The sequence below is a fragment of the Rhea pennata genome, chromosome 3, assembly GCF_028389875.1.
Source record: "Rhea pennata isolate bPtePen1 chromosome 3, bPtePen1.pri, whole genome shotgun sequence".
Classification (NCBI taxonomy): domain Eukaryota; kingdom Metazoa; phylum Chordata; class Aves; order Rheiformes; family Rheidae; genus Rhea; species Rhea pennata.
The window spans coordinates 65,592,166-65,603,669 of NC_084665.1; the positions used below are offsets into that span (position 1 = coordinate 65,592,166).

At 39.1% G+C, this 11,504-nt stretch overlaps 1 protein-coding gene across 3 annotated transcripts in view; it reads left to right on the top strand.

The window, feature by feature from the left end:
• Positions 1–8,892, top strand: part of MAP7 (microtubule associated protein 7) — a 124,579-nt gene extending 115,687 nt beyond the window's left edge. For all 3 annotated transcript variants that reach the window (XM_062572506.1, XM_062572507.1, XM_062572508.1), the window contains exons 16-18: positions 239–371; positions 6,187–6,413; positions 7,115–8,892. In XM_062572506.1, the coding sequence (XP_062428490.1) occupies positions 239–371; positions 6,187–6,413; positions 7,115–7,125 (371 nt within the window). In that variant the 3' untranslated portion in view covers positions 7,126–8,892. The remainder of the gene's footprint in view (positions 1–238; positions 372–6,186; positions 6,414–7,114) is intronic.
• Positions 8,893–11,504: the final 2,612 nt, after the last annotated feature.

Genomic DNA, 11,504 nt, shown 5'->3' on the forward strand with positions numbered 1-11,504 from the left:
CTTATATATTGGAATTGTGTATATCACTGCGAACTGAACGTTCTTGACTGCAAAAGCCACAATTCAAAGCTAAAGCTTTCTATTTTAGACTGAAACTTGACTGATTGGGAGCAGGGGACAGGAAAGAGAAGTTAGCTTTATTTAAAAATTTTTGCTTGCATTGCCTTTTACAGGCAATTCTACTTTGTGAGTAGATACTGTTGCTTGGTTTTATGAAAAACTTGTTTTCTCTTGGTAGTTGTAGCAAGTCCTGCATCTCCCTTGGAACCCACAGTAGGACTGCAGCATGCAACACAGTCTCCACACAATGGGAAACCTGTAACCAGTATGCATGTTATTGTTTCACATCCAACCCCCATAAATTTGGACAGGTAAGAGCAATAGTAAGGACTAGAGGGTGTTTAGAGGATGGAGGATATTAAAGTAATAGATTATTTTTTCACATCATTATTCAGTTAATGTACAGATGAAAAATATCTGTGAATCTGCCTTATTTCCTGTTTATTTTTTTTATCTTTTCCTGTGTTCAGTAAAGAAAAACTTGGTGGTCTTTCGTTTAGCAATAATCCAGTTTTGCCAAGTGTTAGGGAAGACTTTTGTGTATTTTTTCAGGGGGAGGGGACACTTTTGGGTTTTTTTAAAAAAAAGTTCTTTAGAGTGTTTGGAAGAATGTGTGGTTTGCCAGCAAGTATTATCCAGATTGAAAATAATGGGAAAGACTTTCTCTTATTTTATTTTTTTTCCTCCTAGCTTCTTTTCATAGATTAAGATGTTATGGGAAGACTGAAATTCTGTTGGTTCTACTGTTATTAAAAACAGCTTCATAAAACCACTCTGGATTTGTAATGCTTTTAAGCTAGATATTTTGATTTCAAAACTGCTGAAAGGGTTAGTAAGCTTTGTATATTAGACAAACTACTTAAGGTGAAATACAGAACTACTGGTTTTGACTTTTTATTTTAAAAAAGCTTTTGTCCTGTGTAAGAAGAGTTTTGGAGGCAGATACTGAACATTGGGGGTTCTTTGTGGCCGTGAAGCAAGTCATTTGGACTTTGAGAAACTGTTGAAATACTTGAAATCTTTGTACTGAACCGAATGAAATTTGGTGTTGCATACGCATGAGCTGTCAAGCTTTTTTATTATTATTTTTAGTAGTGCAGAAAGACAAATAATCCCATAGTCAGCTCATGTTTTATGCAAGTAATGCCAGAGTATGCATAAAAAACCTGGATGTGGGAAGCCATCAAGCAGTCTGTAATGGGCAGTAGGCTTCATGGTGTGATTGGCACTAATTGAAGGAGGAATTTGCCCTTTCTCAGTCCCTCCATATGCCTGGGGGATTCTTAGCCTCCTGTCATGCTGACAAGGATGCTCGTGCTGGGAGAAGGTCTGTCAGTGACACTGAGCACTGAACTGCATTAGATGAGCTGCGCAGAGCCGTCTCATAATCATCTTGGGCAGCTATTAAATGTTAATCACTCCCGGCCTTAGATGCACCTTGATGTTTGTAGTATAAAATGTGCTATGCTAATAAATGCTGTCATGTAGCATCGTATCCCATATGGAAGGAACTTCGGTGTAATCAAAGTCAAAAATGAATAAATGGGATTGAAGAGTTGGGGGCAAAAATAGAAAGTCTATATGAGGCTATGGAAGGGGAAACTGATGAGCCAGGTTAGGGTGCAGAAGATTTCCCTCTACCTTAGGGATACATCTCCACACTATGGAGTTGCTAGGGCTGAAGCGCATGGGACCATCCCTGTGTTAGCTTGGTACAGGTAGTCAGAAAAACCATTGGAAGGAATACATAGCAGTGTGGGTTTTATCACAAGGGAAAAAGCAGTGGTGCTACCACCACCTGCTACTGCATCTCACCTGCTGCTGGTGTCTGCGGCACCTAGCTACAGCTGATACTAAAGCATGTACAAAGGCCACAGATGGAGAGGATCTTCTCTGTGAGCACCTCATTCCAGCCCTCAGCAAGGTTTGACTTTTATCTGGAAAAGTCCTGAGTGTGTTTTAAGGGTAGGATAGCCCAGCTTTCTGACCAGATTTACAAAGGCTTTGCCTAGAGGACTTCTCTGAAATATGTGTGTATGGGGAAGAAAAAGGAGCAAGGGAGGATGAGTCCTCTTAAGGCATGGAGCAAGAGCAACCTCAGTGCTGCTCCTACCATGTACCAAGTGAGAAGTTCTGGGCTACAGTTGCTGTATCGCAGCCTCCAGGACAAGTGAAGTGCAAAAACTAATCATAGAATCGGTAAGGTTGGAAGGGACCTCTGGAGATCATCTAGTCCAACCTCCCTGCTCAAGCAGGGTACCTAGAGCATGTTAGACAGGGTTGCATCCAGGCGGGCCTTGAAGATCTGCAGAGAAGGAGACTCCACAACCTCTCTGGGCAACCTGGTCCAGTGCTCTGTCACTCTCACGGTCAGGCGGAACTTCCTGTGGCTCAATTTCTGCCCATTGCCTCTTGTCCTGTCACATGGGACAACTGAAAAGAGTTTGTCCCTGTCCCCTTGACACCTTCCCTTCAGGTACTTAGACACATTGGTAAGATCCCCCCTCAGTCTTCTCCTCCCCAGGCTGAAGAGGCCCAGCTCTCGCAGCCGTTCCTCATAGGGCAGATGCTCCAGCCCTCTGATCATCTTTGTAGCCCTATGCTGGACTCTCTCCAGTAGCTAATGGATCTGTTTTGTACACACCTCAAGCCCAGCCTGAACACGTGCCTTTTAAGTAGGACTAGTGGTTTGTGTAGTTCAGTGACCAGTCTCAGAATACTTGTATTTGGGGCCACTCCCCAAACTGGCAGGAACACAATTGAACATAGATAAATAAAGACATCACTCATCCAGGTGCAGTATGATGGAGAGGGCAACACTAAATGTATTTTTAAATGGAGCATGCAATGGAAATTTTCCAGTTAGATTATAAAACATCTAGAATTACTGAGAAAACTGTAAGTTCATGGGAATGCTGAAATATAATTAATGGCACATTAACTTCTAGCTAAATTGTTGGGGGGGGGGTTAGCACATGAAAATGTGGATTCAAAACAGCGATTTGGAAATAAAAGCTTTTAAAAATATATATTTTCATACTTCTTGTTTAAAAAAGAAAAAATTAGAAAGGATGAAGTATAAAAATTTAGATTTTAAAAAGATTTTAAAGAATTAGCTAAGAGGGTAAACATTTACATGGTTTAGAGATTGCTCAAACACTCATCTAGAAGCTGAGAGTAAATTAATATTAAAATAGCAATAAGTTCTTTAAAAGACAACTGTATTAGCCTTTTTTCACTGTTTAAGCAAAAGAGTTGCCAAAAGATCCTTAATAATTTTCACTAGTTTAAATTTTTTGATGTTCCAGTTATTTTAATCATGTTAGTTGTGCTTCTCTGAACTAATGCCAATTTCTCTTATTAGTATTGATGTGTCCAGATCAAAATGCAAAACTGCACAGATGCTTTATTTAAGCAGCAGTGAAGCTGTCCTTCAGTGATTTGTCTGGTTGTGATGTCTGGATATGCGGTTTAAACAATGAAGCCTTTTTTTTTTTTTTTTTAATATGTAGGTATCTTGCTACAAGCACAATTATCTGATAGTTTAGAATACTCTTAAAAATACGTCTGCAACATCACGTGTCTGAGGAGAGTATCTGCAGTGTTGTGCTAGCTGTTGAGACATGACTAAGAATGGAAGATGAGGCAGCACGAGGAGCTGTACGTAGCAGGTCTGACCAAAAGTGCGGTACGAGGAGCTGTACACAGCAGGTCTGACCAAAGGTCCAATCTCGTAGGAATTTGTCTGAGCTCCTTTTGAGCTTATGGCCCTTAAGGTGTCCTGTGGAAAGGAATTCCACAATTTTAGCTCTTCTAAACTTTCTCCCCTGATGCTGCAGATTTGGAGTGCCCCTACTTCTTACAGTATAAAAAATAGAAAAATACGTAGTCATGGATTCCTCTTGTGTGCCCCTTTTTTGTGAGTGTACAGACTCCCCTGTCAGTCATCTTTTTAAGTTTATGAATCCCAGTCTAAGTCACAATGTAATCGTGGCAGCACATTGAAAAATAAATATGAAGAGCTATACATCTCCAGAGCCAGCTGATCAGTCAGATAGAGAAATTAATATCTGCTTCCAGCAGCAAGATGCTGTTTTTCATTGTATCAATATTTGTTGTGGTACTTAGGCTGTTTAATTTATATGCATGAGCAGTCCCCATCTTCCACTCTCTCCCCACCCCAGTCAGGCTTCCTAATGCTGTGTTGTTGTAGTTCTGTCCCCTGGTCAGACTGGAAATAGATGGGGAAGAAATAAATAATATGAAAGCTTATAATGAATAATAATGCAATAATTATGCCTTCTGGAACAGTTTTTGTTAGTCCTGAAACATTGCACAGATTCTGCTCCTCATCCTGCAGGTGTAGGTCTCAAGCACAAGACGGTGAGGTCACTGATTTGCCTGTGATCTCCCAGGCAGCCAGCCGGGAGTCTGGATCTGTCCTCAAACTCAGTGCAGGGAATCATGCTTTTAATCTGAAAATCTGCTCAGCATATCCAGAGATTAGAGAAGGAGATTTGGCTTCCTGAAAAGGAACAGGGTGATGGCTTGGAAAACTGGAAAAGATGATTTGAAAACCAATCTCACAGGAAATATATGGGCTCCATGTAAAGTGTTACCACCTTTAGAAGGGCAGTAATTCTCTTCTGTTTCTTGGGAAGTGCTGTAAAATAGCTCTGTAATTATTTGTGAAGAGTTAGCCACCCGAAGAAGCCAGTAAATGAAAGTAAACCATATGCCAATTACAAGCTTTTTATTTTATTTTATTTTTTTTAAGACTAGTAAATCTAATGCCAGCAGAAAATTAGCCTGTAAAACCAAGCCACCTGCTCAGAAGTGGCCTGAAGAAATTGATAGCCTTGGTGAAATCTGGGAAAATTACATCTGGGCCTTTGACTAAAGCATTTCTAAAGCACCTAAGCAGTTGTGATGTGGTCCAGATAGGGAGCAGATACCCAAGATTGCCAGGACTGACCTGTGGAGGGCCTTGAAGAAGCACCTGCGAAAGATCACATGATGCTTTTGAGTGACAGCTGAATACTTAACTCTTTCTTGAGGAGTTTCCAGTCTCATTGCTGTCATCTTGTTCACTGATGTACACCGTCATTCCTCTCCTGTGGAGAGAGAGCACGTCCTGCACACAAAGGCAGCAGGAGCTGACACTGCGCTCCCTAAGAAAGGGGATGGGGGGTGGGAGGGATGGGAGGGAGGAAGATGTTGAAACAAGATAATGTGTTTTCTCAGGCAAATATGTGTAATTGGAGTGTGTGTGTGTGTGTGTGCGCACGCGTTGGAGCTTATAACGCATCTAATTGAGGGAGGCACATTAGGGCTTGCCCATAAAGGCTCTATGAATGGTAGGTGCAGATTGGCGTGAGGGATATGCAAGGTGTTTCTTTTGGCTTGGGCGTGATAAAAGGGAGGAGTGCAGAGAAGAAGAATAGTGAGGACTCCAGTAGTGTCCTGAAAGCAAGCATTAAGAATTTGCGGAGAAGACTGATAGGAAAACTGAACTGGTGGAGAGATTTGTTTTTGTTTGCTTGTTTTGTGGATGAGTGACAGGCAGAAGAAGCTGCTTCAAAAACAGAGACAGAAGGTGGTCAGAGCCTCTAAGGAACAGCAAGAAATGATAGTGGTCATATCTAAGACCGGTTACGTTGCTTTGCAGTAAGAGGAAGGGTACCTTAGCATTCAAATATTGCAAAGATTATGAGAGCCAGAAAGATGTTGGAGGCCATAAACTGCACTAGGTGGGTGGCTCAAGGCAGCAGTGGTTGCACTGTGGGGGCGTTTCTTACTAGTTTCCATTTCAATTACTTCTCAGAATTGCAGTGTCATTGAAGCTCTCTATAGGCCTGGTTATAACATGGCCAAATGTAAAAACCACCTGGGTATTTGTGGAGAAACATTTGCAGTACTTAGCTATAAAAACGATTTATCAGCTGTGGTATCAGTGATAATAGTAGCAGAGTTTTGGGGTTTGGTTTGGTTTTGTTCTGTTTTTGCTGGCTGAAAAAATGCTCTAGATTAATTCAGGTTTTTCTTCCATTTGTAAGATTGCTCAGAGAAGGACTAAATTTCAGTTCTTGATTGGATTTATGAAGAAATAACGCGTTTCTCTTTCAGCAATCTCAATCCAGAGAAAAGTACAAATGAAAATGGAATGTCTATGCAGAATGACAACTTTGAAGAGATCATAAACCTACCTATTGGATCTAAACCATCTCGGCTAGATGTCATGAACAATGATGGAAGCAATAGTCCTGAAATTCCTTTGAATCCAATTTTAGCCTTTGAAGATAAGGGGACTCTGTTGCCTCAGGTAGATAGTGTTCAAACACATCAAACAGCAGGTAGGTTTGGCTTAATACATACAAATTTGTAATATGTTATAATTGACAGAGGACCTGAAGGTCATAATTGATGTAAGTTGACTAATTTAAATGTTTTATGCTGTAAATTCTTTGGGGGAAAGAAGTACGTCTTTATTCTCTTTGCAAATCTATACATGCCAAGTACATGCGGATGAGGCATGAATAATGAGCACTCATCTCTTGTTTGAGAAGGTGTCCAGTTGCACAACAGTGCCTCCTGAGGATGCTTGAAAATGTTTGCCTTGTGTTTTCAAGCAGAAACAGAAACAGGAAAAACAATTGTTACTATTATCAGCCTGTGATCTGCAATCATATTCTAGTTCTTCAAATGTTGCAATCTGTGATACACTCATGCAGAAGGGTAGCTGGTGAGCTGCCTTATACATAAAGTTCTGAATACACTTCACTCATGATGTTCTTGCTGACACTAATACTGAGGGATGGTCTGCAGCACAGTAGATTTTTCTGAAGTGGAGCATAACTTTTAAAGGATAGGATGTAAGCGCATATTAATTTAGTAGATTAAATAGGATATGACTAGCAGCATTTATTTTCTTTTTCTGTGGATAGAAAATGTAAGGAAAAAACACCTTACAATAGATTGTATATTTATGTATAGCAGCATTCTGAAGTATTGCTATTGTTTGCTGACCTGTCCTTTCTGCTGCCTTCTGTTGTAGAAGTGATCTGATTGTTTCTTCCGAAGAACCAAAGGTAATGTAAGCATCTCTGTAGTCGATGGAGTTCTTCCACGCTATGAAGGAGTGTTTTTTCTTCTCTCCAGTTTTTTAAAGATTTCTTGGATATCTTTTTTGGAAGGACTTTAGTAAAACCAGCAGAAGAAATGATGGGAATAGACTTTGATCACCTTTCTAATAGTTTTCATCACTAGAAAAATCATGCTTCACCTGCATTACTTAAAATGGCTTTTTCCAACAAGCTTTTTCTGTTAGTAAATTGATATTTTCTGCATTCCTTAAGACACAAGACACTGGAATCTGAAAGCAATGATTGGGGTGGTGGGACTGATTCTTTTTTTAAAAGATAGGTGTTGGTTTAAAAGGCATAACTAAAATTGGCAAAGAATCTTTTTCACTTTATGGCTCTAATACTTGAAAAATAAATACCTCATTGCTCTACAAGTAGAGTTAATGGGGTGTTTTATTTAAACCTGTTGGTTTAAATATTATGGCAGAGAACTCTAATTATGGGGGCAAAGTATAGGCTTCTGTATCAGGTTCTTGTAAATGTAATTCCTACAGGGACATTCTGTAAATTGAGACGTCACTATGATCTTGCATTTTCGCTAAAAACACAAAACAAGGCAGGTTTTAAAATGTGAAAATTTGAAAGCATTATTTTTTCATGGACAAGAGGAAAACCTATTGTTCTTCTAGATAATGTATTTATGAATTTTGTTCAGTACAAAAATCATCTAATTGAATAAATTAGAAAAATGTGGTAAAATGATACTGCAAACTTGATTTTTTTTTGTTACATTCATGTTCACAGTACTATAAAAGATGTGTACGCTTGTGCACATATGTGCATGTACACACAGGGAAATATCCTGTTGTTCTGAGTCCTGTAAATTGCTGCTGTTCCCAATGATAGAGGACTTTTCCTTTGCCTTACCAGACTATGAAGACTGTGTGAAACCTGAAATATTTGATTTTTGGATGAGAAAGCAGGTTTGTTTTGGAATTATTTTGATTTTGCTCGTTTCAGAGCAAATGGAAAATGGTCAATGTTTGTGCTTTTTATGTAGTGTGTGATTTTTATAACGCAGTACAGTTTGAGTGGTAAGCGGAACAATGCGGGTTGTTTATTCTTTCGTTTGTTGATGCTGATTTCTGCTATCACTGTTCCATCCCTATCACTTTTGTTGCTATTGGGCATAACTGTAAAATTTTGCACCTTTTTATGCTTTGATAAACAATACCGTTACAGGTAGATCTCGCTAGGTATTTATTTTTGAGACACCAACCAGGGCTCAGTGCATTGCTTGCTAAAGTCAGTGAGTAGATCCTTGGCTATTGGGAACTGAGGTTTATGTGGTTGCAGTTTATGCTGGCTGAGAAGGTGCCCACTAAGATTCCTGTGCTGCTTTTGAGCACGGAGCGAGGCCCGTAACAGGCAGTGCAGAAAGTCTGTGAGAGTAGAACTCTTCTGAGATAAGAGCTGAAGAATTTTTGAAGAAATGACTTGCTGCTGCTGCAAAGTGCCCATCTTATAAAGGAGATAGGCTAAAACCAATGGAAATGCAATGACAAGATACTTCATCTGCCAGAATATATGGAAAGGAAAAAAGCCATGCAGTCAGAGTGCTTCAATAGTAGTCTGTGATGTGGTAAAAATTAATTGGGTCCCTTTCTCACTCTTAGTTCTGTATGTACATAGCCACAATATTTTAAAATGTCCAAAATATGTAGTTTTCTTTAAGACTATATAGCATGTAAGTACCAAATAATAAAACTTGTTTGAAATTATTTACTTATATTTTGATTTTTCTTGTTGTATAGTTGAAGCAGAAGTCAATATATGATGGAAAATTTTTCTTGCTACACTGGTTTGCTTAAAACCTTTCTTCAAGTTTTCTCTAATCTGTTTACTGGAAAATCAGTACAGGGGCACTTACAACTACAGACAGAAGAAGGACATGCCAGGAAGATTTAAATTCAGTTTTAAACCTGATGATTAAGTTAGACTCAGATTTAAGTGATGTTTTGAAGTCTCATAAAAACAGTCAGCAAGATCTCTACATTTGTTTCACCATTTGCAGCACGGAGATAAGAGCCTGCCTTCATTTTTTTTTATGTGTGTTTTTGAACTGGGCTGCAATAAAAACAATTTATATCTATTCCAGGTTTGTTTCAAATGAAAAAGAGATTTTTCTCTCTGTCAAGGGCCTGGCATACAAGTTGAAAGCTAGTGAATGGGTTCAGAGTTAGGGATATGAATCAGAACAAAAAATGAAAATAGATTGAAATTTCAAGTCCTGGCTTTAATCCCCTTTCTTTAAATGCAGGGAAGAGTAGTCTCTCTTCTTTTGAATGCTGTTTTTTTATAATAAAATATGATATCAAATGAAGGGTGGGCTCTTTTACTCATTATTGCCACTGATTTTATTTGCCCTAGCAGAGGCAATGCTGAACTGTTCAGTGAGGTAGAACTAGAAATTGTAGAGGTTGCTTACTGCTTTCTGAACGAGGGTGGGATAATAACCTTTCACGGCAACTAGACAGTGCATTTTGGAAGGACTCCTCACCTTGCTGACGCCTTACCAGCACAACAGATGAGTGCTTACATGGGTGATGATCACTGAACTTAATTCATTATATGACAACTGCTGGGTTATTCTCCATTACCTTTGCTTATTTTACATTTGTGTCTCATTTATCTTGTCATTCCTGATGAAAAATGCTTCGTTATCTTCCTTCTTGCCAAGATCTCAAAGCAATGATTGCAGTTAAACATGTATAACAAAAACAGATACAAGATAGACTCTAACGTCATTACTTATTCCACTGGTCATAAAATAACTGCTTCTGGTTTTGTTCCTACCAGTGTCATTCCGCTCTCTGTAGTCCCGTATTTTAATAAGCCCAAGTACACATAATTGAGCATGTGAGTCTTTCACATGACACTTCAAAAGAAAATTCGTGTCTGCACATGTATATTGAAAATACCACATTGCTTCACCTTAAGTCTGTCTTCCCTGTTGTTATTTAAAAGGTCTCTTTAGTGTGCTGTAGAGGCTTTTAAGTGTATTTTTAAACTGTGTTATTGGAGAGAAATGACATTTTTTAAAAGAAATCATTAAAGAACGAAATTGTCTCCCCCAAACACTGGAAACTGGAGGCTTAAACTGGGCCTCAGTAAAATGTAGTATATGTTGAGCTGTTAGCTGACAGAATGATTTCTATGATTTCTCTAAACCTCCCTCTCAATTTTCATTCCATGGCAGGAGCAGTAGCAGCTCTGAAGCTGCAAGCCTGTGGGAGTTGTACCATAGTCAGAAGCACTTTAAAAGACTGGAAACTTCTGCATTTTTTTCATAAGAAGTGGTGCTATTTGTGAGCATGTGCTTGCCAAAGAGTGCCTACAAAGCTTAAAGTATTCCAGCCAGTTCAACAAGAAGCTTCAGCCGGCCTCTTCCTTCTCAAGTGTATTGACCAAAGGTGGAATTAGAGTACTATTCTCTTGCAAATTAGATCTTATATTAAAAAAAAAATACAGCATGACATAATTTAAAGGTTTTGTGCTACAATTTTTTCTGAAAAAAAAATGCTGGTTTGATTCTCAGATCTCTTAGCCAATCAATCTCTGAGAGAAAAAATCAGGATTTTTTTTCTGTGGGTGAGAGAAAAAGAAGTTGTTCAGTATCCAGTATATGTATAAAAAAATTAGTCCAATTTGGAACTAAGCATTTGGAACTATTATATTTTGGAGTTGTTTAAACTCCTTTTAAAATATCAAAATATTTAAGGGCAGTTCCTAAATTTGCCAAACTCGACCAAAATTCATTTCCTCCTGCCTGGCAATACCTCTAAAAATAAGTTACTATTTGCAGAACATAGGTATCTCTATTCATACATAGTAGCTGCTATATTCTGAACTTGCTCTATGCAACATGCATAGCATTCACCTGCCTCTGTGCCCCGTTGCTCTTCCCCTGAGAGTAGCGCCTGTAGCCTGAGGGAGAACCAGCTTTGATGCTCCCCTCAGTCTTGTTCTATATGAGTTTCGTTGTGGTTTCTCTGAGTTGTCCCTCAGCAGTTACCTCCTGCAGCAGCTCCTTAGTAGTTTTGCTACCTTTGTTCTATGTGCTAATTCAGTTGTTTTCTAGAGTAATGTCCCTGGAGCGTGCAGAGCAATGTGAGTGCTGTGAAATGAGAGACATGGAACAGTAACAGAAGAAAGGTGACGCAGGAGAGTACAGTGTAACCTGCATACTTTATAGAGAGGCGCCGCTTCAGTGGACACAGCTTTTTACACAAATAAAGCCTCATGACTACAGCACTTCCTGGTTATTTGAAACAACAACAAAAAAAGCAAGTGTGTGCATGT